The following is a 27,292-nucleotide window of genomic DNA, read 5'->3' as shown; positions in this document are numbered from 1 at the left end:
ATGAACCAGCCAACCACCGGATTTGCCCACCGAGGTCGACAAACTTTAGAGAGTAGTTCTAGATAGAGAGAGAGAGAGAGAGAGAGAGAATTTCGAGCTTAATAAAAAAGTGATTCTGGCTGCTAGGTCTGGTAATTTGAGGATTTAGGGTTTTATTTATGCCAAGGATTTTTAAATCTAGACCGTCTCCATTTTTTCCTAGTCATTACTAAGTAACCACTTTTGCCCCTGCCTTAATGATTTTTGTTTAGCTGTAACTATATATTATTTATGAAACGTAAAACGTTACAACACTGAATGAGGGATACAGACATGAAGAAACAAATATTACACTTATAATTTTACTAGTTTTCTTCATTCTGTGTTTTTGACAGTTGACATCCTTCTCCACAATAGTAAGTGGAAAAGTGAGGTACTCAAAAACGATCATAAGAAACCACAACCAACGACGTTGAACCATATCCCGACAAATTGGCCAGATTGGGACCCACTCGAAAGAACATGACTCCCGTTCGTGCAAGTAACTACTAACGAACAGTCTGAAACATGGTTGTCATGAAGCTGTTTCCCTGCCACTACAACCACCTTGACAAATCACAATCCTTCTTAGATTGGCGGTCACTTCCTCCTCCTCAAGAGCCACTCATGACACATTGACACTAACTTGTCCCTTTCACTAATATTGGTAAACCTACTGTCGCAAAATTCACTGCCACAAGAACAACAAGATTAATGTTGTTCTGGCGATTCCATGGTCGCCAGCACGTGTATTAAGACCGACATATATAACTGTAATGTGTAGGTATACTCTCTCTGCTTTCTCACAATAGATAACTTTAGTTACGATGTCGCAAAATGGGGACTTATACACGTACTGCAAAAGAGCTCTTAGTCACCACTTTGCCTCGACCTTGATGATCACCACATTGGCACACTAGTATGATTGTATGAACGCTGGCTGCTACAGAAATTACTACTATATTCTTTTGATGGTAGTAAAGTTATACTTCTGATACTTTGTGTGATACTCTGGTCAATATGTAGCTTAGTGAATAAGTATGTCAGAGATCAAGGGTTCTATTTCTCTTTAAACCATTGTTAGGATTGTTTTTTCAAATATGCACTATATTAGGGCCCCAAATTTCAACTTGGGGCCTCCCAAATGTTTGGGCTAGCCCTGAAAAAGAGAGACTGAGAGAATAAGAACAGGGCGACAGAGAAGAGAGAAATAGTAAAGAGAGAGATATCGCCGACCATCCCAGGCGGCGACTTCGAGGAGCGTTTGGTAACTTAATTTTTAGTTTCCCGCTTTTTCTCACGGAACTTTTTTAGTTTCTCCGAAACACCGACCATTTATGTGTATCTAGATTCTTAAGTAAGCTTTCATGAAGAACTATTGATAGGTGTGGAAGTTATTTGAAACAATTACAACTTCATGAACATAACATGTATAAATATTGGAAGTTTGTTCTAAGATCTAGTCAAAGTTATATAGTAAGATATAGTGAAGTACACTTTGCAGGTCTATCTCATATACACTGATGAAATTCTTTTGAATATGGATTGATTTCAACCCGTTTTGCAATTGAAAAAACCTTTGTGTCTTAATGATTTTATATTGTTGCCTCTACTCCTGAAGTGTTGTTATCCATATAAAAAGAGTTAAAAATGGCCATTGTTTGATTAAATAAACATTGTTTAATTGGAAATGCATGGTATTAGTGGGATCCATCTCCACGTGTAATGGTGGGAGAAGATGTATCTCCGTGAATTGTTAGCCGAAAAGCTCTATTACGGCTTTTGAAAAGCCACAGTTTCTTTTTCCCAAACGTGACAATATTTATAAGTACTTTAAAATGAGTCAAAAGCTGCTTTTTTTTGCCTCTTTTAAGCTAAGCCAAATGGGGCCTTAGTGACAAATATTAAAACATACGAGAAATCCTAATAATTTCCTATTTTGCTAGATTAAAAATCATCGCGTTATTGTTCTCCATGAAAATATGGAATATGTCACACCGTCCGGTTTGTTCGGTTCATGTTAGTCGGACCATGTAGCATGTAGGCATTGTGGCTCTGATCTGATATACTTGGGTGAAATCAGGACGATACACCCTCACATCCTTCATTATCTTCACCAAACTTTGCAATTTCACTCTATTCCTATAAACTATAAATCGTATCTCTTCTTCTCACATGAATGTTACCTCCAAAATTTCAAATGGAACCCTTCATCTTCTTCACCAAACTCACAACGTATCTCTATGATAAAGTAGTTCGATTTGATGCCTCTGTTTCGTTTTGTTTTATCCATTTTTAGCTTTGGTTTGTAAGAACTAAATATCTTAAAGCTTTTAGAATTCAGTATCTGGTGAGATCCACAAAGCCGGACTAATGTTTGTTGAAGGGTAGGTCGTAGGTTATGGATAGCATAACATTAGAGTTTGCGCCACCCCCACCCAACCATCGGACTAAGAGTGGGAGCCCGAATGTCCCATTCCCAACCCTAATTATACCATTGTTAATTATTTGATCATTTTATCGCTATTTTGAAAAAAATTGAATATCATCTCCGTTCCAAAAATTATATTCATTCTTCAGGTTGGTACCTCCTAACCCTCCACCTGATATGGAGACGTCTTACGGGAGCATATGCTCTCACCGTTATCTCTCCACACTCAAGTGATATATTGTCATATCAAGTGACGATACGGGGAAGGGACCAAATGGAGCTATTTGTTCTCCATTTCCTCCCCTAAAGATTATAGTAAGAAAAAGAAAATTAAAATACAAAACTAAAATGAATCGCAAACAAAATTAGAATAATGCGGAAATTTAACCAATAATAAAACACGGTATAGACCTAAAGCTTAGTATCATGACTACCTGGAGGAGTAAGAAATTAAGTCAACAAACAGATGATCATATCGGACTATTGACGGTTTTGACTTGCGGCTCCCTCATCATTTTCATTAAACAATGAAGAAGTTATTTACTATTAGTGTGGTAAAGCAATTCCAGGAGTAGGAAAACAGATCCCATCTATTCAAATTCATTTCTTACAACTACTAAGTTACGTGAAACAAAACGCAAACATAAGATAAAAAAGGAAGCCAAATAAAGTACCGAGTTACATGAAACGAAACGTAAACATAAGTTAGAGAGGAAGGCAAATAAGGTACCAAGTTACGTCAAACAAAACACGAACATAAGATAAAAAGGAAGGCAAATAAGGTACCAAGTTCCTCTTGCTAGGGTGGCTTCAAGGAGCATTTTGATTGGTAAGGGAAAAAAAGACTTTCGGAGAAAGTGGTACAAAAGCTACGACAGGATAGTTGTGGAACTGAGGATGGGATTCCACTTACATCAACCTCTGTCCAAGTATGCTTCTTCCAATTGTAACAATAAATAGACAGGCATTTCTTATTCTCTCGACTTTCAAGACCGTAAATAAGTGATGTTACGAGAATCTTGTCGCTTGATCCTATGAAAGTATGAAACTTGACAATTTCACTGTTCCTCATATAGAAAGGCAAGGTGATACAACTTACTTCACTCCATCTTCCGTTCATAAGAGAAGAACTAGTAGACGTTCCACTGATCTTCTCATCCTTGTCCTTGTAATCATCTTCTTCGTATATATACATGTTGAACATGAAATTGTTCAATTTAACTACCATAGCTAAATTTCCATCCATTTCAAATAACTGAGCAATGTCTTTGAAACTTACAAAATGTGTGTCGTGACCGTGAACCCGAGGGTGATCAAGAATGAAATCAGGAATTGTGATTGTCCTAAACTTCTCACTTCCGACATCAAATGCCGTTAAGTATACCGGGCGATAACCACCTCTTGATGCCCAACAATTAAGAGAACAATTGGACAAGTAAATAACACCATTCACATAAACACCAACATCATTTAGTAAATCTGTTGGGACCTCTTTAATCCTTCTCCACCTATTACTACATTGGGGCCCAATGGTTAAAACCCCACAGATAGGAAAACCGTCAGAAGCAGATGAATCTGGTAATGTTGTCCAGACACAGACCAATTTGTGCTCATTCGTGGCAGGATCAAAACCAAATGCGTAAACGTCTAAAGAGACATTTTTTTTTCTCACGACTGTCGAGGTTGATTGAAACCAAGGCGATACTTGTCCAGTACTGATATTGCGTATATGAGCAACATTTTTTATGTGTGACTCAGTGAGGCAGATTAAACCATTTATAGGTTTTGAAATGTGATTATAAGAAGATGAGTCAATCTCCCTTACTGTGTCAACAACTAGTTTCAGTTTTGTATCGTCTTCTTCAAACAAGAGGTCACCTGTAATGTGGAACTCTTTATATGGCCAAAAATCAATTACTAAGGTATCCTGATATGTCGCTCGGGCTTGTTCGTGTTTCTGTGTGCGTGGTAGAGGAACAACTATAAATAGACGAGCGGGGAGGCGTGTTTTAGAACGGGTGAAATGTAAATCAATGAATTTTTGATCTTTTTCGATCAAGTAACACCATCTCTTACAAACAGTCTTGAAACGGGTAAGGGACTTCACTGGAAGTCTATTTAGTGTCTCAAATACTAACCAATTATCATCATCATTACTACTACTGATAGAAATCATCCCCACCATTACCACCACTACCTGACTCAATTATGTCTATATATACAGAAAGTAAGTATTAGGGGAAAAATTAGTAGTAGAACTATAAAACCCTTGATTTAATTAATTAGGAGAATATCATAACCACCATCATCAGTCACTCACCTTCTATGAACCAACCAACCACCGGAGTTGCCCACCGAGGTCGACAAACTTTAGAGAGTAGTTCTAGATAGAGAGAGAGAGAGAGAATTTCGAGCTTAATAAGAAAAGTGATTCTGGCTGCTAGGTCTGGTAATTTGAGGATTTAGGGTCTTATTTATGCCAAGGATTTTTAAATCTAGACCGTCTCCATTTTTTCCTAACGGCTGGGATTATAAAAATCATTGCCGACTCATGCATGACGTCATTACTAAGTAACCACTTTTGCCCCTGCCTTGATGATTTCTTTTAGCGGTAATTTTTTTTTTTTTTGATGAGTGGACGGTAACTGTAGTACTACTATTATTTATAAAACGTGAAACGTTACAACATTGAATGAGGGATACAGACATGAAAAAACAAATATTACACCTATAGTTTAACTAGTTTTTTTTTCATTTTGTGTCTTTGACAGTTGACATCTTTCTCCACAATAGTAAGTGGAAAAGAGAGGTACTCCAAAGACGATCATAAGGAACCACAACCAACTCTATTTGGCTTATGTGTTGAGTCTCAATTGAGATTCTCTTTCATATGTGGCTAATTTGAGTGTCTCTAATTTAAGTCTTTCTCCAATGCAACACTCTAAAAAACTCTAATAGATACACATGTCACACATACATTTAATAGGAAAAAAGGTTGAGAAAGAAAGGCTTTCTATTGGTCCAAAAATTAAATTTGATGACTAAGACGCTTAAGACTCTCAAAAGAAATCTCAAAAATAAGTATCTAGTTGAGACATCTTAAAACTTAATGATTCCACATCATCTTAAGATCTCAATTGAGTTTTGCATTGGAGAGGTTTTTTTTCTCAAAAAAAAACTCTAAAATCCTAGGTGGCACTTAAGATTTTAAGATTGAGTCTTGGATTGGAGATGCTCTTACAGTTGAAAATACGAATGGGCCAAAAGAAGGAACATGCCTCTAGACGATAAGTGACCACCTGGGTATAAAAGAGGGTCAGCAGAAACCAGAGAAGTGTCAAACCAATGGGCACCTATTTCGTCATCCTAATTCCACTGGCGTTCAGCACCGGCGGCGGAGGGCAAGAGATTGAGCTTCATGATGCCATGGCAGGAACTTAAAATCTAAAGAGGTTAAAGAAGAGTAAATAGTACCACAAAGATAATTTCTGAGATCCGAGGATAAATCCCTGAGTCTTACCAACAAAGATGAAGGTGTACCCACTTAAAATACTGATAAATATAAAGTTAAAGAAGAAGAAATCTCAAGACTTTTACCGTAGAGATGGAGTAAGCAGCAGGATACTTACATCATCACGTATGCAAAAGACTAAGAAAGAAACCGAAACACAGAGAGATCTAAGTCATTTGAAGGCATGGCTTGCCATTGCTTCCATACTGGCACACTAGTATGGAAACGATGTACTCTACACTTATCAAGGAAACCTGACTTCCATGAACACAAAACTGTTCCATTACCCACTCATTAGTCTCGTCCATGATTCATCATCAATTTCACATAGAAGCTATGTTTCTGAAATGATATCCAATGATTTTGTGCTCATATTTGTTGTTGTGGGTTTTACATTCAAATATATTCACTTGTTGAATTGACATATTAGTTGGTGTGGGTTTCATTATTCACATGAATTGACATATTTGCTTGATGGCTTATAGACCTTTGATCTCCCACCTTTATAAATTTTTTTTTATCGTTCTCCTAACACTTGCATATTTTAGTATACTTCCTTCCTTCTAAGTATAATTGGTTTCATTCTGGAAATGAAATGTACACGATAATTGATTCCAGTACTCTTAGATGTAATATCTTCACTTTGCTTTACATACGTCCGACTAGGGTTAGCACCTTAATCTGGAACTATCATTTTCTGTACAAGCCAGTCCAGAATCTGGAACTATCATTTTCTGTACCAGACTTTGTAAGATTCGTTGTTCAGGCAGCGCGTGTAGTTTTTTGTGTCCATGGACCGACTCTGACCATTCCACATACGACCAGGGCGCACCTCTGGTCCTGTCTGATTCCTCGTTCAAGCACCCTTTGACACTCTTTTTAGATTCTTATTCATCTTTCTCGACGATATTTGGCCTTCCACAAAATTCAAATAGAAAATAAAAAAAGAGTTTTCTCCTTTTCCAGTAAGTCAGATGGAATTGGGAAACATAGAGAGAGAGAGAGGGTGACACTGAAAAAATCTAAATTTACTATAGCAGGTTATTGAATGTTAATCAAAAGATATTCTGCTTTATTAGGAGATTTGAACCAAGACATCCTTATCAGAAAACCAATTGATGACTCAACCACTTGAAAATGTTGTCCTTGGATTTAGATACAAAGTATCAACCCAAGTCTATAAGTTATTCCAAACTTAACCTCTCATAAAGGAGGCAACCCACAAAAATGATTCACTGCAAACAGGGGGTCAAAGGTCTGAATGGCCTGAACAAAGCAAAATGTTAAGGTCATGTGCAATTTTTGTCTTGTCGGGTTTGTTCGGTTCATGTTAGTCGGGCCATGTAGCCATTGTTGCTCTGATATACTTGGGTGAAATCAGGTTGTGGATTTTGAATTTAGTCTAAATTTGCCCTCCTTTCCGTATAGAGGGTCAAAGTTAAGCTAAGGGAAATTTGGAACTTGTGATTACATTTAGGCGTGGGAAAATGGTCCATGTGAAAGGGGTTTATGGGCGCTCGCGTGCTCAACTCGGGCAGACTCAACACATGAGATTGGGCATATTAACAATCGGGAGATGGCAGGGTTTTCACATCCTTCACCAAACTTTGCAATTTCACTCTATTCTTACTATCTCTATAAACTAATAAATCCTAGCCCTTCTCCTCACATATTACCTCCAAAATTTCAGATTGAACCCTTTATTTTCTTCAACAAAAAAAAAAAAATCACAACGTATCTCTTTCACTATTTTTTTTTTGAGTTAATTCCTATATGGCCCCCTACTTTGTGACCAGCTTCCTTTATGGCCCCCAAATTTCTGTAAATTCAAATATAGCCCCCTATTTTCATGGAAATGTCATAACTACCCTTCCCATTAATATATTTTGAAAATAAAATTAAAAACAAAAACCTAAAATCCACGTCACTTCCCTCTCCACCACTCATCTCTCTCCACGTCACCTCTCTCCAACTCACCTCTCTCTCTCTCTCCAAGTCAGCACTCTCATGAAGGTCGCCGGCCGGAAAATTTTCCGGCCGGCGACCTTCAAACTAAAAAAAAAAAAAAAAAAGTTTTTTTTTTTTTTTTCACTCACCTCTCTCTCTCTCTCTCCAATCAGCACTCTCATGAAGGTCACCGGCCGGAAAATTTTCCGGCCGGCGACCTTCATACTTAAAAAAAAAAAAAAAAAAATATTTTTGAACTCATCTCTCTCTCTCTAAAAATTCCGGCGAAGGGGGTTTCCCTTCGCCGGAATCTGGTCTGTTGAAGAACAGACCAGATCTGGTCTGTTCTTCAACAGACCAGAATAGGTCTGTTCTGTTGAAGAACAGACCGATCTGTTCTTCAACAGAACAGACCTCTGTTCTGTTGAAGAACAGATGGTCTGTTCTTCAACAGAACAGACCAGATTCCGGCGAAGGGAAACCCCCTTCGCCGGAATTTTTAGAGAGAGAGAGAGATGAGTGAAATTTTTTTTTTTTTTTTTTTAGTATGAAGGTCGCCGGCCGGAAAATTTTCCGGCCGGCGACCTTCATGAGAGTGCTGATTGGAGAGAGAGAGAGAGAGAGAGGTGAGTGAAAAAAAAAAAAAACTTTTTTTTTTTTTTTTTTTAGTTTGAAGGTCGCCGGCCGGAAAATTTTCCGGCCGGCGACCTTCATGAGAGTGCTGACTTGGAGAGAGAGAGAGAGAGGTGAGTTGGAGAGAGGTGACGTGGAGAGAGATGAGTGGTGGAGAGGGAAGTGAGGTGGAATTTAGGTTTTTGTTTTTAATTTTATTTTCAAAATATATTAATGGGAAGGGTACTTATGACATTTCCATAAAAATAGGGGGCCATATTTGAATTTACAGAAATTTGAGGGCCATAAAGGAAGCTGGTCACAAAGTAGGGGGCCATATAGGAATTAACTCTTTTTTTTTACTCAATCTCTACCTCTAAACTAATACTAAACCTTAGTGATTCTTATCTCCCTTTGATATCTCTCCGAGCGGACTAATGTTTGTTGGTGGGTAGGTAATGGATAGCATACCATTAGAGTTTGCGCCGCCCAATCCCCCGCCCCTCCTCGCCCCACCCCACCACCCGGCTAAGAGTGGGAACCCGAATGTCCCATTCCCGACCCTAGTTACACCACTATAACCGTTATTTGCCATTATAAGAGAATTGTTATGGGAGATGCTAGAGAGCCCAAATTTTTTAGGCATTTTAATGCCCAGCTGATGTGGAATCACTAAAAGACAAGGTTTTTTCAAAGTTTGACTACGGTGGGGACCGCTTTTATTTCTAAATGAGGAAATATGTCACCCTCTAAGTACCAATTTCTAAGTCACTCTATCATTTTCCAATTGTTATTTGATCATTTTATCGCTATTTTGATAAAAAAAAAAAATGGAAGATCATTTTCCTTCTCCATTTCCTCCACTAAAGATTATATTAAGAAAAATTAAAATACCAATCTAAACTCAATCAGAAACAAAATTAGAATAATAGGGATATTAATCATTTCAAAATCCTTTATTTACATATACTACTAATTGTCAATACTCCCTCATCTCTTAGACTAAATCTACTACTAAAATTACCAACTCAAAACCAAACAAAACAATGATCATAATCACCTTGAAGTAATGAAATTAGGGTTTTCAATAAGACCTGATCAAGTGAAGTAGTTGGTAGAAGAAGAAGAAGAGACAACAATGTTAGTAACATAAGAAGGAAACAGAGCAAGAAACATAAGACCAACCATAATTCCAACAGGTATAAGAAGTAACATCAATGGTGGTGGAGGTAAAGGAGGAAGAACTAATGGTAGTAATAACAACAAAGCTGTCAAAATCAACAACAATAAAATCGAACGAAAACTGAAATACTTAACCATCAAATTCTCAGTAGAATTCCTTCTCTGTTTCTTCATATTCTGATTTTGAAATCTCTCTAATTTCTTTGATAATCTCAAATGCTGATGATGATGATTTATCATATTCTCTTCTCTCATTTCAACTTCTACATTAGTAATTGGAATCTGGGTTGTTGATTGATTCTTCTATTTTTATACTCTGGTTTCTGATTTCTACCTTTTTAGAGAGAGAAAGTAGAGAAAGAGTGGAAATGGGGGAAGGATCTGGGTGGTGGTGAATTCAATTGGTTGGTATTCAGTTTCAATCTCGTCTCCTATTTAGGTTTCAGTTTTCTGATTTTGTTTTGTCGGGGCCTAGTCTAGTCTAGTATAAATGGGGAAGAAGGAACAAACCAAAAAAGGGAAAATAATAATTGTCGTCCTAAAATCCGGGTTTAGGTTCTCGAACCGAATCAGGGGGGTCCGAAATCTCGATTTCAAATCTTTTTAATTCAGATTCTTGGATGATTCACGATTCTCTTTCGATTCATATTCCAATGTCAAGATACGTTTTTTCACATCTATTATATAAAACAGAAGGAAAAATGATGACTGGGACAAACATCCTTATTTAATAAGAGATATTGTCTAGAAGTCCTTCCAAAATTTAAGATATAGTCCTTCCTAGAAATAAAATAACCTATTTAAAAGATCTTTCTTAGAAATAAAATATCTAATTTGAGAAAAAAAGGAAACAAAAGATATTGCAAGGGCTAAAAAAAAATTGATATCTCTCTCATGAAATAAATAATAATTAGAATGCCAAAAAATTATGGTATCTACTATATAACAATAATAATAATTATTGAAAGTCGTCAAATTTAATTGATACGACTGTTCGTGCCCTAGGGCACGGGGTATACCCTAGTATAATTAAAATCCGTATTATTTTTTTTTTGGCTAGAGTTAAATCTGTCCTTTTTTACTATAGATTCTTCTACCAAGTGTCTTCCCATAGGTGAAAGCTAGGGGAGCCAATGGGACATCCAAGTCAAACGATAGCCGATAGGTATTAGGCCTTGTGGGTGTACCGATCCGTACAATGGTGTAACTAACACGTTATGTATCTTGTCTGGGGAGTGCGTTTGGAAGGGGGCCGCACAAGGAGTCGAACATGTGGTAAGGGGGGGGGGGGGGGTAGTGGAGCAAGACTTTCGCGGACTCTTGAGAGTCCGCGAAAGTCTGAGGCATTCAAATCCAGACATTTGAGAGTCCACGAAAGTCTGAGGCATTCAAATCCAGACATTTGAGAGTCTATGAAAGTCCGAGGCATTCGATTGTAGACAAAATATGTCCCAGACTTTGGTGGACTTCATAGTTTGATGAATTTGTGAAGGATTTGGGACAAATTTGGAAGCCAAAATGTCTTTCAAAAAACAAGAGACATTTGAAGTCCATCATGTGATCAAACAACAATAATAATATTAAAATAATAAATGTCTACCAAATGTCCATCAATGTCCACAAATATTCACAGATGTTTACGAAAGTCGAAAAATATATTTTTGAAATGTTAGTATAAACATATTATTTCATGTGATTAAACAATAATAATAATATTAAAATAATAAATGTCTACCAAATGTCCATCAATGTCCACAAATATTCACAGATGTGTACGAAAGTCGAAAAATATATTTTTGAAATGTTAGTATAAACATATTATTTCATGTGATTAAACAATAATAATAATATTAAAATAGTAAATGTCTACCAAATGTCCATCAATGTCCACAATATTTACAGATGTCTGCGAAAGTCGAAAAATATATTTTTGAAATTTTAGTATAAATATATTATTTCATGTAATTAAAAAATAATAATAATATTAAAATAATAAATATCTACCAAATGTCCATCAATGTTCACAAATTTTCACAGATGTTTACGAAAGTCGAAAAATATATTTTTGAAATGTTAGTATTAATATATTATTTCATGTGATTAAATAATAATAATAATATTAAAATAATAAATGTCTACCAAATGTCCATCAATGTCCACAAATATTCACAGATGTCTACAAAAGTCGAAAAATATATTTTTGATTAGCACAAATATAATATGCATTACACATTTTGTCAATGGACTCAAGATCTTAAAATGTCCCCAGGACATTTTGTCTATGGATCAAATGTCTTGAAATGTCTATAAAGACATTTTGTCTACAAACTCTCAATGTCTTGAAAATGTCTATGAACACATGTTGTCTATAATAACTCATCCGAAATGTCTTGAAATGTCTACGGGACATTTTGTCTATGAAAGTCTGTGAAAGTCCCGCTCCACTACCCCCCCCCCCCCCTCCCTTAATATCACACAAAGTGAAGAACCTTACCAAAGTTTGTCATGTCAGGACTCCTTTCGAAAGAGAAGGGTCCCTTGTGAAATGCTGATATAGGTATGGTAAAAGGAATGAATATATTTTTTTTCTCCCCTAATGATTATAGTAAAAAAATTATCATACCAAAATCAAAATTAGAATAATGCGGATACAGGTTGTGCATGGTTGTTGTTAGCTCGTGTCTTATGGTTTTAGGTTAAATCTTGCAGTGAGTGCAACCCTCCTGCCTAGTCGCCACTTCCCACCGTTGAGTTTGGATCGCTACATAGACCGTCGTTGTAAGGACAATGCAAGTTATTAATTCATTTAACTAGTAAAAATTTAATATTTCCACAAAAAAAAAAAAAAATAGTAAATGTTTAATATCATTTGTACTGACTGTACATAGACTTATACTATACTGGTCCAATTAGCTGCACATCTAGAGAGATTGTGGTTTGGATTCGTAGGAAGCTGAACTTCCTCCATATTTTTCCTACCTTATTTATATGTAGGTGTCAAATAATGTATCCACTAATTTGTTAGTATATTGTTCACTTAGAGTTTTTTCGTAATATGTTACGTTTTTTTCTATATGAAATAACATGGTTCATTCTATAAAATGTGGTTGTTTGACAACTTTCACCACAGTCAATGTATCTATGACTATAAGCAAAATCCACCTTATTGGAAAACCAAAACGAAAATTAGAATTAATTCATTTCATTTTCGAGAAAAAAAATATGATTTTTCTCCCCATTAAAGGTGTATTGACATATTTTGCTAATTCTTTACGGAGTCAACATTTGGAAAGGAGATTGTATGATTATGTCATTGGTAGAGATAAAGAGAAAATGAAAAGTAGTAAACATGTTGCTTTTTGTATTTGATAGAAAACTAGATTATAATCTCTATGGTTCTTTTGTAATTTTAAGGTGTGTCAAAGTTCTAAGAATTTGGGTGCCATATTGTACCAAGAGGGGATGGGATGGGAGTGTCAAATGTGAACCATTACTTTTTGCTATTGTAGACAGGCGTGGCTGCTTATTGCAGTCTTGGTCGCCTTTTATTCTCCTTAATTATCTCGTTCCTAAAGTCTATTGAATGGACTACTCTTTTTCCACTTCTTCTACAAATTACACGCCTAATAGCATTTTGGGCATACAATTTGGATCTATTGAATTGACTACTTGTTTTGGGTCTTAAAATCAAGTTGCACTATGATCTAATTGGTCGATTTTAGGTCAAATGAGATTGGTCCAAACTCTTCTCGCCCTAACTAAAAGTATATGCCTCAAAACACTAGCCTTCATTTAATCCACTGTTTATTTAACTTACTACAATTTATATAGAAGAATAATGGAGTACTAATTTATAAAGAAAGGAATCAAATTCACATGAATGGGAATACATTGGATTAGATTGGAAAACTATATCAACCCTTCTAGATAGATAGTAGTAACTTTTAAGACCTTCATCTTTTTCTTTTTTTAAGTTTGAAATGGGGAGGATGAACTGACAAATTAAAACAAAAACAACCCTTCCATGTCAATTATTCATCTCCCCTCTCCAATTATCTCACTCATTCTTTACATCTTTGCAATGTACTAGGACAACTCATTCCATTTCTTCAACCTAATGGTATTCTTTGACCAATCCAACTTTCCTTGGACAAACAAACATTCATAATTTGAAGTAACAATTCTTTTCTATCCATTGAATTCCCACTCATCTACCTATAGGAAAAAAAAGTGTCATTTCCCATTTCTATTTTTACGTATTTGACCTTCAACTACAGTTCCTAACCGAAAATAGTTAAAAAAAAAAGATGGGTGTGAAATGTTCAAATGACTTCATTTGATAAGCTAATCAGTATTTGAGTCGGAATATTCGAGTTTATAATCAAGCATTGCAAATAGTAAAAGAGTTTATTTTAACTTGATTTGTGACTACTGTTTATTTTCGAATATATTTTTAGATTTTATATTGTATAATTTCATATTTTCAAATGTTAGGGTTTTTATGATAGTCAAGGTGCAATGCATCTAAATTTTTTTATGCCCATGATTTATGTTTCTCTCTCTACTCTAGTAGACTAATCAATGATAGTTGTTTTTCTCTCCCTCGTATCCTTTTAGATAGAAGAGAATGGTAGGTTCACTTCCCCTCTCCTGAAATGCAACTCCTTTATGTACAACAAGTTGAAATATTTTAAAACTTAAAATGACAAGTGATCAAGAAGATCTAAAGTATTATTTAAATAAAAGAATGTTTATTTATTTAAATATTAAGATATTGTCACCATTAAGCTTGGGAAGTTGATGGTCTTTATCCACTTGAATCTATATGTCTATGAGAATTTGTTTACCAAATACAATGAAATCTCATTCTGATTTCCTAATCATCAATGGTTTTTGATTTTTATAGTATTTCTTGACATTCATTCTACTACGGGTCTAACTTGTTTGGGAACTCGAGGTAATGTATAAAGCCTTAAAATATTAACGATCAATTATTAAATTGTATATTCGCAAAATACTTCGAATGAATAACAAATAAAAATGAATTAGTTATGACACCAGCTAGGTTGTGTACTTGCATTCGTAGTCAAAGTAGAATTATCCGATTCTTGTTAGTTGAAATTATGCTTGGCATGAGGATTGACACATACCTTAGGTCTCATCATACCAAAACTTTTGTGATATTTAGCGAATATATAAGAGAAACCACTTCAACAAGTCCCGAATAGCCTCCTTCACTTTGTCAACTATCTTGGACCAAGTCTTTTGTTAAACACAACGCCAACAGAGGCTATGGTTAGTCGCTTTATTGGATTGCGCTCACATGAAAATCGATAGTTGATATCCCATTCTCTAGCTCTCTCTCTCCATCCACGTTTTTTCCCTCTCTTCGTTTCTCTACCTTTCGCTTTCGATCTCTCTGTTTCAGACAAACACGAACACGCGCACACTCTTTGCGCCACCGCGTATATGTTTTCCTCGAGCCCATGTAATTAACATCTAGAGCCAAGTACACCTACTCAGATTCATTTCCAAAAAAAGGCCAATTGGCCGCAGGCACGTATAGCAAAATTAAATAAGGGGCGCCTTTAGAACTTTCAAACTGTTGGACGGTAGGCTCAGTAAGAAGTGAGTGTCAGTATAAAATATGGACCAGATAAAATGCCTGATCGAGTGAAAAACTGGCGCCAAATTAGAACTTCAAGACAGAATTAGCGCCAAAGTAGAATCCCGAGGCAGCGTTCTGTTTCCCGCTTTACAGATATAGGGTTTTTCTTTATCCTCAAAACCCTAAAAAAGAGTAGGAGACAAGGACAAAGAAGAGGAGTTTTCTCTCCCTATTTCATTTTCTCGATCTTGAAGGTTTTAGATCTGCTTATTAATCAATGCATTTAGATTTATCAATACTACTTTGTTGATCTAATATGTTGTTCTGTTATGGTGGTGATATGATTCTGAGAAATATTTTTCTGTGGAGCGTATGTTTTAATGTGTTTGCAATTCAAATGATAATCATCTAGGGTTTCATAAACTGATCACACTGTACTCTGACTGAACTAACTAATGTTTTTTTTTGTATTAGTTACGGATTTGTTCATACTTTGATTACCCTAATACCCTCAATGGAGTACTATAGTTAACTTCATTGTTAAGACTTAAGAACATCCATAAAAATGGGTTAAACCCTTCAAACTATTCCGCTAATTTTATGACCATAATAAGCTTATATAGTGTTAGGATTCATGCTGGCACCACGAACTCGGATCTTAGCCATTTGGGTGAGGTGTTATCCAAGTAAATGAGGAAAGCGTCTGGATGTTTGAGTTATAAAGGTCTCAGCGGTTATAGTGGTGCTATGAGTGCATTCCATGTGGGAGGAAACCAAAGATTTAACTAAGCCACACCTTCAATACCAGGTCCGGCTAGTCCGAGCAAACAATTATTTTATCCTGCCCTTGCTTGCATAATGACACACCCACTTCATTTTCTAATTTATGCAAGAAGGATAAACACATCTATTTTAAGAAACTTAAGCAATTCGGTAATTGAAACCTTATGATAATAATAAAGGAATGGTAATTGACTACATCATTGAAGTATTTTCACGTGTATAGTTTAACTATTTATAATTGTAGTAGACATTCAGTGCTCCTAAACGGAATCTCTTTCCTGCACCTGTCATCCATCTTAATCAACATGATAACAAAGTTAGGGCTATTATGATCTTTTTGCTACTAAACCATTAAGTAATCACTTGGGGGGCTCCAAGGATATTTATCATAGTTGTTGCGGTTTTTTGCTTGAATGTTCAGTTCGCAAGCTGTGCTCTATATAGAAGCTTTTAATTGATGGATGCATTATTGAAATATCCCTCCCTGCCCCTCTTAACCACAAAGAACCGCATACAGTCAATTAGTCATGTCGTATCGCTGCATTCATGGTACTCAAATAATCTAAGACATTTCGTTGGAGGCCTTCATGCATTAGTTATCCCTTTAAGCTGCTTAGTTATTTCAAGTTAATAAGTAATGCAACTTGGTATAGTCTAAATTTAGAGAGGTGCTTTTTCAGGTTTATGGATGATAATATGCAGTCTCCTTCACCAGGTGATGCTGATAGTCAATCATCACAAGGTAAGTCGTCAAATGATGCTAGAAAAAGAAATTGTAACACCACTCTCTTGTTGAATCACTTCTATCTTTATCTGGGTGTTAGTTGTACAACTCTTCTAGGGTGTTGTTGGTTGGTCTCTGAATTGTGGCGAACTTTCTATTGAGGGATCACCAAAGGGAAAATCATTTATAAGCTTTTATTGTTTTTCTTGATTGCTATGCCTTAGTTGAGTAGTGAATTTGACCAGGAATGATGTACTTCGGAATCTAGTTAAGTTTAAGAAACTTTAGTTAGGATTGAAGTATCCATTGCTCTAATTCATAATCACCTATTTACTTATAAAGCCCGAGTGATCGAAATTTTTGGATTATTGTGTGCTAGTGCAACAATGGGCATAGCCATTTATGAGTGGATGAGGGGGAAACCGTCATTCCTGATTCCTGAATTTGTATTTGAACTTGAAAGCCTAATTTAGAATTTCATCTCAATTGTATGATATGTTTTGCTTATGTCATAGTTTTGATTAAGTTATAGTAGTGGGATTACTTTTAAATTTATGTTTGGATAGCGTTTTAATTTTAAATATGCTTAATGTTTATTAGAATCAAGAGCTCAAAATCATGATATTCGAACTGACGATACTGTAATGTAATCTTTGCTATCTCCTGTGAGTTTGTGACGTATGGCCTTGCTCTACCTGTCTCTCCACTTATTTTATTTTCTGTACTATATGCTGTCTTCTGACTGTGTTATGATTTAGAAGCGAGTTATGCCGGAGTTTCAAATAGCCCTGCTGTCTACTCAATAAAGAGGAATTCTGGTGATATAGGGTGGGAGTGGGGAGAGTGTAGAGATCCCTCGAATTTGGACCGTGTATGGTGTAAATTATGCGGTAAGATGGTTTCTGGAGGGATTCATCGTCTAAAACTACATCTTGTCCATCAAAAGGGGAACGTCTCAGGCTGTCCCAACGTATCTATAGAGGTACAGAGAAAAGTTAACAAGTCACTGGTTGAAGTTAGAAAAAAAAGGGCCCACAAAGCTAGAATAAATAGCATTCTTGAGAAGCATAATACCTTTGCCAGTAGGGATGATAAGGTTGACGTTGAGGAGGAGAAAGAAATAGTTAGTATTGGTGGGAGCTGGAATCAGAGCCAAGATAATAAAATGCAGCCTCCTAATGATATATTACCTGGTAATTTTGGTGTTAACAGAAAGAGAAAGGACGTCAGCAATGTTATAGGCCCACTGGATACGTTTTTCAAGAAACAAACTTCAATAGACAAAGACAGTCCTTATGAGGAGAAGTCAGAGAAAGATGTTTGGAAGAAAATATTCGATTGGGTAATTGAGTGCAACATACCTCTTTCTGCTGTACTTAGTCCCAGCTTTGAGGATATGATCAATGCATTTGCGGAGTATGGAAGAGGTAAAGTGATAAACTACCTTATAATTAAAATTCTTCAATGGAAGTAAAGAATAGATTAATGATGATTTTATTTATTTGTTATTTACTACCTTTTTTTCTTTAGCGGGTTTCACATGGACAGACGAGGACATAGCTTACATGCACCCAACAAAGCAATATGAGAGAGCAAAGGAGTTTTTCAATTCATTTAGGAAGCACTGGGAGACATATGGATGTTCTTTAATGGTGGATGTTTGGACAGATGAAAATGGTAACACTTTGATTAACTTTTTGGTCAATTGCTTAGAAGGGACTGTTTTTTATAAGTCTATCAACGCTTCCAAGCATGTCAACGATGCCAAGTCCATTAGACAGATTGTAAGTAAGGTGATTTGGGACTTAGGAGAGGAAAATATAATTCAGGTAACTCTTTTCTATTTCGATATAACTTGTTCAAGAAAAAGAAATGGATTTGTTTATTCAATGAACTAATTATATATATATATATATATATATATATATATATATATATATATATATATATATATGTTTAATTTCTATAGGTTATTACCAATAATGACTCAAACTTCAAGGCGGCTGGAAGCATTTTGCAAGAAAAACATCCACAGATATTTTGGACACCTTGTGCAACTCACTCCCTGAACTTGATGCTTCAAGATATTGGTCACATGGTACCACATGTAAAGCATGTTTTAGCTGAAGCCAGAGCGATAGTAATATATATTTATAACATCGAAGAAGTTTTAGACATGCTTCTTAAGTTAACAAATGGGTTAGATTTGCATAAATCTTCTGTTGTCAAGTATGCAACATCTTATTACACACTGAAGAGCATTTTAGAGAACAAGAAACACTTGCAAGCTTTGTTTACTTCAGAGCAATGGATGAAGAGTAAAACTTCAAAAAGCCCTAGTGGGGAAAATGTTGCTAAGATTGTAGCAAAAAAAGGTTTCTGGGATGATGTGGAATTGGCTTGTCTTGTACTGGGCCCATTAGTCGATGTATTAAGGTTGGTAAATACAGAAGAGAAGCCTAGCATGGGTTTTATCTATGAAGCCATAGACGATGCTAAGGAACAAATAGAGAAGAACCTTGGTTCGAGAATGCGGGTATGCACAATGGTATGGAATATTATTGACAATAGGTGGACCGATCAGCTTTCTCACCCTTTATATGCAGGTATTGATGAATGTTATGTTTTTCTCGTTTCTGAAGTTAAAAAAACTATATATTATTAAATCGTAAATAATATAATAGTCTGTATGCAGCTGGCTTTTATCTAAATCCTGCCATATATCATAAGAACTCAACAGAGATCGAGAAAAATGTTAAAATCAAGTCTGGACTTTACAAAGCTATTGATAGGCTTGTATTTGATGATGAAGAGCACAATGAAATCAGGCTCGAGTTAATCAAGTATAGAAATGCAGAGGACTTATTTGAATATGGAATGGATATAAGTTTAAGGGAAAGAATGACGCCTCGTAAGCTTCTTTCATTGATATTTCATTGATTTATTGTTTGTAATTTATTTTAATTGATTCGTCGAATACAGGTCAATGGTGGAGTATGTACGGGGGCAGCACACCTAAACTTCAAAAGTTTGCAATGAGAGTTTTGACCCAAACATGTAGGGCTTCACCAGCTGTCCGTAGACGCAGAGTATTCGAGATTGTAAGTCAAGCTTTTGCTTTATTCTCTTAAATTTACATTAGGATGTAATAAGTTATACCCTATCCGATATGTGTGTGATGCAATTTCAGTTGCATTCGAAGAGGCGGCATCTTGAACGGCAGTTAGAGTTGAGAAAGCATGCCTATATCCAGTACAATACGGTGTTCCAGATTCATTACAATGAAAGAAAGAATGGTAACGGACAAGCTAACAAGGAACGGAAGGTGAATGATCCAATTGTTTCAAGGCATATTGATGAAGATGACGAATGGATCATTCCTATTGATGAAGAGCTTCAAGGTTTACATGTTACCGAGGAAGAAGAAAATAAACCTCGTGTCTAGGAGATGGGAGTGAGCATGTTTTGGAGATTGGAGACGACTTCCTAATTTCGTCGCTTATTTCAGTAGATTGTGTCACGACTTCCTAATTTCGTCGCTTATTTCAGTAGATTGGACACAATCCAGTGTTACGATGGATTTTGAAGTGTTAAAAACAATAGAATTTGAAGTGTCAAACAATGGGAGATTATGGATATTTTAAGCATTGTTTCCTCTTCATTGATTTACTAAACCTTGTAGCACTGTCTTTGCATTGAGCCGAAGCACTCTCTCCATATACATTTCATTGCTCAACTCTATTCGTTCTTTAATTTAATTCAATCTTGACATTTTGTGATCATTTTAGAAATGTATCACATTGGGAACTAGGAAAACTATAAGCACAAAACATATAGATGGATGAGAATCATGAGATAGATATATCAAAATTTAAATCAAAATCCTGATATCATAAAAATGAAAATTTTAAGGTCTTACTACAAGCTAATAATTCTCAAAGAAGTCTGCAAAAACATAGATGATACCATCAAATAAGAAAGGAACTCCATTAATGTGTATTCACCATTGAAATCTATTAAAGAGGAAGCTTCTAATATCCACCCTTAAGATCATTAACCACATCGTATGGAATGGGGGTAACAGTTTCGAGGGTTGCTCCTTCCACCATAAAACCAGGCTTTGGACCAGCAGGCTGCCTCTTGGTGCTGATTTTCTCTCCTCTTGCTTTCGCCTCCGTCTTCAACTTGTCGTTCTGAATCTTCCTCAGTTTAAACTCCTCTGTGCATCTTGATGGCTGCACATGCTCGATCCTCACATGGATCCTCTTCTTCAGAATGTTGCCCCTAACCTAAAACCCACACCATCATCCAACGTTAAAATTTGTTAATATTACTCACTCCAAACACTATAACAGTATATCTTGATAAAAACTCACACAAGTAAAAAATGAAACAATAATTCAGATGGTTTTATAAAAGCAAAATTAAAAAAATTCTTTCAATTCTCAAAGTCCTTGATCGGGGGTACCTTCCAATCCATTGTAAATCTTACAAAATCCTTTTCGGATGATTCTTCAAGAAACCAACGAAGTTCTTGGATTAGCACACAATAGTCAGCCTCACCAATCCTCTTAAGAAGTACTAGTAATCACGGTACTATTAAAATTCATGGCTCAACATTATCTTTGTAACATGTTTGGGCAATTTCTCATTTTTCAAAAGGTAGGAGTTACTAGTTAATTACCCAGTTCTATAGAATTAAGGGGTTGAAAGGAATTTCTTGCATATCAATTGTTCAAATATGACACAGAATTTTGCACTAAGAACAGAAGGATTATAAATTACATAAGAGGAATCGGAAAATAAACCAATTACGAAAAATCGATACCGTTTTGGATAAGCACTGTTATTGGATTAGTTCTAACTTCTAACATTAAATTAGGTCTATCAAGTAAGACTAAGCAAGGTATAAACTTGAAACATAATCAACCAATTCAAACCCTATCTCAGTGTCTTGGCCGAGTCTCACCCCAAGCCGAGACCCTAGATTCTCGTCCAAACCCTAACTCAGTGTCTCGACCAACTACATAGGTTCTAACAGTAACAAATCAACGATATAAAGCAAGAAAACCCTAACATACAAAACCCTAACCTAGAAAACAAAGATTTCGCTTCTATGAAGCTAAATCGAAATATATACTGATTAGATCCATTAAATATGATACAGTTAGCTAATAAAAAACTAAATCAACAAAATAATCAAAAAATGATTATAGAAAAAGAGAGAAAATGAGGAGTTATACCTGCTTGTTGATTTCAACACCAATAGCACGCTTAGTGACGTTCCAGACCTTTCCAGTTCGGCCATGGTAGAATTTGTGGGGCATTCCTTTGTGAATGGCACCATTAACTTTAACATCGACATAGTCACCGATTTTGAAAGTTCTAAGATACGTCGTCAAGGCGATGTAACCCTTCTTTCTAAATGGACGAGAGAACAAGTCTCTAGTTCTAGATCGGAGTCCATGACCGGCCGGCATCGCTACTCTATCGCCTGCTTCTTCCTCTCTCTCTCTCAAAACTTCTGAACGAGAACAAGAAACCCTAGACTACTTCATCCGCTCTTATAAAGCAAATGAAAACCCTAAAGCACTTTTGGGCTTGGACAAAGAGAAATGGTCCGGTCCAGATAATTTTTATTCGGAAGTTCTATAGGCACCCCACTTATTAAAAAAGGTGCACAATGATTAACAAAATTTGCTTTTCCGACTCCAAAAGCGTTAAAACTTGTTCCTTAAGGAACATCAATAGAAACAGACCTACATTGGTTCGACGCTAAGATTTAGTTTCATTTACGAAGTAAAACGCCTAAAAAATAGAAGCAATATTGCATGTCTAAAATGAAACGCCAAAAACAACACTACTATAGGCAAGATACAAAGTGATTTTCCTTTTATATTCAAATGGTAGTTTGGGTCAATAAATTATTCATAATAGCTAGAAGAGTAAATAACTTTTTCTATTGACTACAAATTGCCAAAATATTATGGATATCGATACATGAAATTTAAAATAATATGAGAAATTATCAATCAGGTCATTTTTTAATGTTTTGGTTCATAAACTACCCTTATACATTAAAAGTCACTTTCTCTTGCAAAACCCAGAAAGTTGTAGGGTTTCTTCTTCATTTTCTTCTCCATGTTTCTTCTTCCTTTTCTCTGAGTTTGTGTTCGACATCATTATCTTCGCCAAATCTTCTTTGTCATCATGCTTCAAGAAAGTCAATTCGTGAAGAAGCTCTAAATCTGGGGATATTTTGTTAAAGACGAACTCCCACTTATCGCGCATGACGAGAAGCCGCCCTAAAATACTTGCTATATTTGTTAATTCTTGGTTTTATCTTTGCGAGATCCGAAGACGAATCATTGATGATGAGCAGTTACCCTACACGAACAACCACTCTTCATGAATCACTCTCTTCAGCAATCCCGAAATACCAAAACCCTAACCAAATATTATTAATTTAGCTAGATATTGATCTTCTTCTTCGTCTTTGATCTTCTACCTTTCTTCTTAGTCTTCTTTGAAGTTTCTTATCCGAATTTTCATTTTCTCTTAAACCCTAAAACCAGATTCAAATCTTTCAAGTTTGCAAACCGAGTTTGCAGCCATGAACTTCTGCAAACTCAGTTTGCAAAAAGAAGTTTTACAGAAACAAAAAATTGCAAAAAATGTCAGATTTTTCACTTTTCATCCCTCCACCTCACCTTCTCCTTCTTCAATTTGAGGTCATTGATTGACATTGGTTTTCTCTCCACCGTCCCTCCCTCCCTCCCTCCCACTTTTTTTCTGTTTTGGCGAATGGTAGTGTAGGTGGACGAGAGACAGAAGAGCTAAAAGAATATTTCAACATCACCGAACTGCTTGACAGCCAACGAACAAAGGTGAGGTGCAGAGGACGAGAGTGAAATGGAGAAGTGTTAAAGAAGTGAAATGGAGAAGTCAAGTGGAGGTACGAGACACAATTAGAACCAAACCAATTGGGACCAAATCGAATGCCAGCAAGATCAGGCAAAAAGGGCTAGTTGATCACAACTTGAGGACGAAAACAAAATCGACTCATATACTTGACCTATATCTTATTTCTACTCAGTCCTGGCTCTTGCTCTTTCATTTACGTGTTTTTTCCCTAAAATACATAAAATAAACGTAATATCATCTGTTAATAGAAAAAGACTTTACTGTGAAGACATGAAGGAGGTTTTGAGGGGCTAATTTTAAGCAAAATTTGTTGGTACAACTCTCAGCCACTATACCATAACTAACAGGGGTAGACAAGAAGATTTCCTACTAAATAAATGACACCATTTCAACAACAATAAATAAATAAATGACACCATTTCAACAGAAATAAATAAATAAATGACACCATATAATGATCAAGTTCCAGAAGAAAGACCCAAGAACCTCCTGCCATGACTTTCTTGCTAAGGATTCTTTTCAGCAACTGAGGCCCTGTTGTATTTTCGCAGCTTTTGCTGATAAAATACTGCCATTGTCCAAATGAAGAAAATAAATATGGACGATAGACACCATCAGCTATGAGGCCTCGGTCAGTTTCAACCGAGGAACGATATTCATCGATTGCAGCTCCTGCATTTTCATATTATTAGCCATCGTAACCACACCAATACCATAATAAATATACGAAACCGTTACAACCCAAACTACTTGTGAATGATAGAATCTGAGAATAGTCCCACTCGGACAAAGGGAACTCTCGATTCGATATTCGATATGCTTCTTAAAGAAAGCTAAATTCATATACATTTGAAAGTGCATCTAGTGTCTCACAGAAGGGCTATTACGCACATTGATCGAAGTGGTTAAGCAATGAAATCTTTACACTCACCTGGAATAAGAGCTTGCAAGCATATGGGAGTTTCATTGTAGAAATATTATCCCCATTTTTGCAAGTGGAACAAACACCACTTTTGATCTTATAGTTGTAATAACCTAGCAAACCACACACCCGACAAACCTGCACAAATGCAACGGTACTTTTAGTAAACTATCACTACTGTGTCCTGAGTGTGGTACTAGACAAGATATGTGACACAGATAAAAACACTCTTAGTCTTATATTATTCCAATAGGATCTTGGGATCAACCAACATGCAGTTAAAGAGTTTAATACAATTTTCAATTGCAGATACTGTCGTTGCTACAACGTAAAATTGGAACTACCTCAACACAATACTGGAAAGGCAATTATCCATACCTGAACTTCGAACGGATCACTAGAAAGCATTAAGCGTTCAAATATCAGCATACTAGCACCATAAGCAATCAAACAATCACGTTCCATTTCTCCTAGTCGTAATCCTGCAAGTCTCAAATAGTTAACTCGAGCTTTTCAGAAAGTGTAACTCTAAAAAATATTTAATCATATTCAAGTTTTGGAACCTCCATTCCGGCTTCTGCCTTCAGTAGGCTGTCTGGTTAGATGAACACGGGGTCCTCTAGCACGAGCATGCATCTTATCTAGAACCTAAATCACGACATGAATTACAATGCAATAAAGAGTAAGAAACTGGTGGAGTAACAATACACAATGCAACCTTTACTATTGTCAGTGTAGAAAACATGTTTATAATTGATATTAACTAAGTTTATGGACTGATTTTGCTATCTAACTTCTACAATTAGTTGATTTTATTTATAATTTTGTATTTCTAATGTATAAACCATGTTTATAATTGTAATAATTTATATATAATATAATTATATATGTAATTATATACATATATATACATATATATGTATTTTTATTTTAAGTTTAACCGATGAAATCCGACTGGTCCCGTTGTCATCCCGCCTGGTAGCTAGGCCCAAGTCGACCGACTAGTCCCGATTTCCGACTTTTCGAGCATAGTGTAGAATTTCCATTATTGAAAAGATATCCATTGCATTAGGAAATTAGCACTGAATTCCAATAAACGATTCCAATGGGAGCTGAATTCATGAGGACACTATGCTGGAGGTCAATAGTGATCGAAGTGAATTTTACACCATGTAGTGAATATGAGGATCAAGAAGATCAACATGCATGTAAAAATTCATTTCAGACTATTAACCTCCTCAAAGAGGACAACAAAAATATTTGTTCGGAATAACAGATGCCAAGAAGAACAAAAGGCCTTGGACATTTTAACAATAGTTAGGAGACAATTCGAGATTGAGAGTTTGTGAAAGGATTTGAAATTGGCCTTCATCTTTTGTTAAAAGGAAGACAAGTGTGGTTGATCACCGAAGAATAAAATGCAACAAGACCAAAGTATAAGAATCAGCTATAGGATTTTATAAAACAAACTGAAAAAAAAAATCTGACCATGTGTTTTAGCTTCTGGTAGTAGATTGGCCCCATGAAAATATATGCCTGCAGCGGGCAACCAGTGATACCTGGAATGTAGGACAGGGTTACAACAGGAAAACAAGCATTTCATGATTCAAACATCAATAGATTATCATAACCATTTCAAATCCTTGCAGATGTGCAAGTGAATCATCAAATTGTGGATACCAATTGAAACCAAGAAACAATACCATCCAAACGAAACCTAATGAATTAGAAATTAAAGCATTTAGGAGGTAAGCATACTGAATGATATTTCTCCTTGCAAGTAGGAATCAACCTAGAACTCTTTGAGCATGCTCAAAATTTCAACTAGATAACTCCCTGACTTTCTCAAGGTGCAAAAATTAGATGCAAGTAACACGAGAAATCCACTACGTCAAAGTCTAATACATCAAACAAGTAGCATTGCGCTACCACAAATTTTGCATTTACATAGCACAGTGAAGGAAAGATATTCAGTCAATCATGATTATTAAATGGTATAGACCGTATACTCGATCCATTGAAAACATACAGGAATCTTTACGAATCAGGGTATTTTTTTTGGGGACTATGTTCCAGTGCAGTACTGCAGTGCACATCTGTATTAGGTTACTGAACGGGACAAGACTATGCACACATTGTTTGTCTGTCTATTGCTACAAAAGAGAAAAGATAGATTTACATAGTGCATTCTCTTTATAGTTTCATACTTTCATCTAGCATTTTATCACATAAAAATTCCGAAAAAGTCTTGGACCAATTTCTCTTACTCACAGTTATCCTAGTCTTATCATCATGAGTGCTACCCACACACCCCCACCCCAAAAAAGTATGTTGTACGCCAATCAATTATTTATAGTTGTCTCCATCGCCAATTAATGATATGACATTTCATTTTGAACTGAAAAACCTTTCAAGTGAAACAGTTTCTAGCGTTCTATAAACACATCTTTACAGTGTTTACACCCTTCCCATGGCTCACAAACTATTGTTCATGACTTCATTCTATACACTTAATCTTTTTTCCTTTCTTCCAGTATTACCAGGCTTATGAAATTTCAGCTCTACCGGCCTAATCGTTGTTGTGACATGAAATGCACCCATCACTGAATCAACCAATTCTACAGTAAAAC

At 35.9% G+C, this 27,292-nt stretch overlaps 4 protein-coding genes across 12 annotated transcripts in view; 1 reads left to right on the top strand and 3 right to left on the bottom strand.

Moving 5' to 3' along the window:
* Positions 1 to 3,021: 3,021 nt before the first annotated feature.
* On the bottom strand, positions 3,022 to 4,951 carry LOC147545907 (F-box protein At4g19940-like). The gene is made up of 2 exons (XM_086637713.1): positions 4,770 to 4,951; positions 3,022 to 4,646 (listed from the first exon to the last, which is right to left on the bottom strand). The coding sequence occupies exon 2, from the start codon at positions 4,632 to 4,634 to the stop codon at positions 3,249 to 3,251; it is 1,386 nt and encodes a 461-aa protein (XP_086493839.1). The 5' UTR covers positions 4,635 to 4,646; positions 4,770 to 4,951; the 3' UTR covers positions 3,022 to 3,248.
* Positions 4,952 to 15,204: 10,253 nt separating this feature from the next.
* On the top strand, positions 15,205 to 20,477 carry LOC147545906 (uncharacterized). Of its 8 annotated transcripts, XM_086633203.1 has the most exons (9): positions 15,427 to 15,563; positions 15,933 to 16,117; positions 16,761 to 16,834; positions 17,575 to 18,243; positions 18,347 to 18,645; positions 18,786 to 19,422; positions 19,512 to 19,727; positions 19,799 to 19,917; positions 20,007 to 20,477. In XM_086633203.1, exons 3-9 carry the CDS (start codon positions 16,777 to 16,779, stop codon positions 20,259 to 20,261), a joined length of 2,253 nt encoding a protein of 750 aa, XP_086489329.1. In that variant the 5' UTR covers positions 15,427 to 15,563; positions 15,933 to 16,117; positions 16,761 to 16,776; the 3' UTR covers positions 20,262 to 20,477. The 8 variants fall into 8 exon arrangements, with proteins under 8 accessions (XP_086489331.1, XP_086489327.1, XP_086489326.1 ...); XM_086633205.1 differs by lacking the exon at positions 15,933 to 16,117 and having other exon boundaries at positions 15,205 to 15,469; positions 17,578 to 18,243; XM_086633201.1 differs by lacking the exon at positions 15,933 to 16,117 and having other exon boundaries at positions 15,306 to 15,469.
* Positions 20,478 to 20,686: 209 nt separating this feature from the next.
* LOC147545905 (large ribosomal subunit protein eL21x/eL21w-like) lies at positions 20,687 to 22,374 on the bottom strand. The gene is made up of 2 exons (XM_086633209.1): positions 22,060 to 22,374; positions 20,687 to 21,105 (listed from the first exon to the last, which is right to left on the bottom strand). The coding sequence occupies exons 1-2, from the start codon at positions 22,294 to 22,296 to the stop codon at positions 20,848 to 20,850; spliced, it is 495 nt and encodes a 164-aa protein (XP_086489335.1). The 5' UTR covers positions 22,297 to 22,374; the 3' UTR covers positions 20,687 to 20,847.
* A 1,642-nt stretch (positions 22,375 to 24,016) lies between these two features.
* LOC147545904 (DNA-directed RNA polymerase III subunit 2-like) overlaps positions 24,017 to 27,292 on the bottom strand; it is a 30,302-nt gene continuing 27,026 nt past the window's right edge. For both annotated transcript variants that reach the window (XM_086638425.1, XM_086638426.1), the window contains exons 34-38: positions 26,151 to 26,221; positions 25,226 to 25,310; positions 25,041 to 25,144; positions 24,672 to 24,800; positions 24,017 to 24,412 (exon numbers count right to left, since the gene is read on the bottom strand). In XM_086638425.1, the coding sequence (XP_086494551.1) occupies positions 24,359 to 24,412; positions 24,672 to 24,800; positions 25,041 to 25,144; positions 25,226 to 25,310; positions 26,151 to 26,221 (443 nt within the window). In that variant the 3' untranslated portion in view covers positions 24,017 to 24,358. The remainder of the gene's footprint in view (positions 24,413 to 24,671; positions 24,801 to 25,040; positions 25,145 to 25,225; positions 25,311 to 26,150; positions 26,222 to 27,292) is intronic.

This window comes from Eschscholzia californica, unplaced genomic scaffold (genome assembly GCF_041429995.1).
Source record: "Eschscholzia californica isolate CP2 unplaced genomic scaffold, dmEscCali1.0.p SCAF_4, whole genome shotgun sequence".
Taxonomy (NCBI): domain Eukaryota; kingdom Viridiplantae; phylum Streptophyta; class Magnoliopsida; order Ranunculales; family Papaveraceae; genus Eschscholzia; species Eschscholzia californica.
Note: the sequence above shows the minus strand (reverse complement) of the source record. Positions and strands in the feature narration are given on the sequence as shown.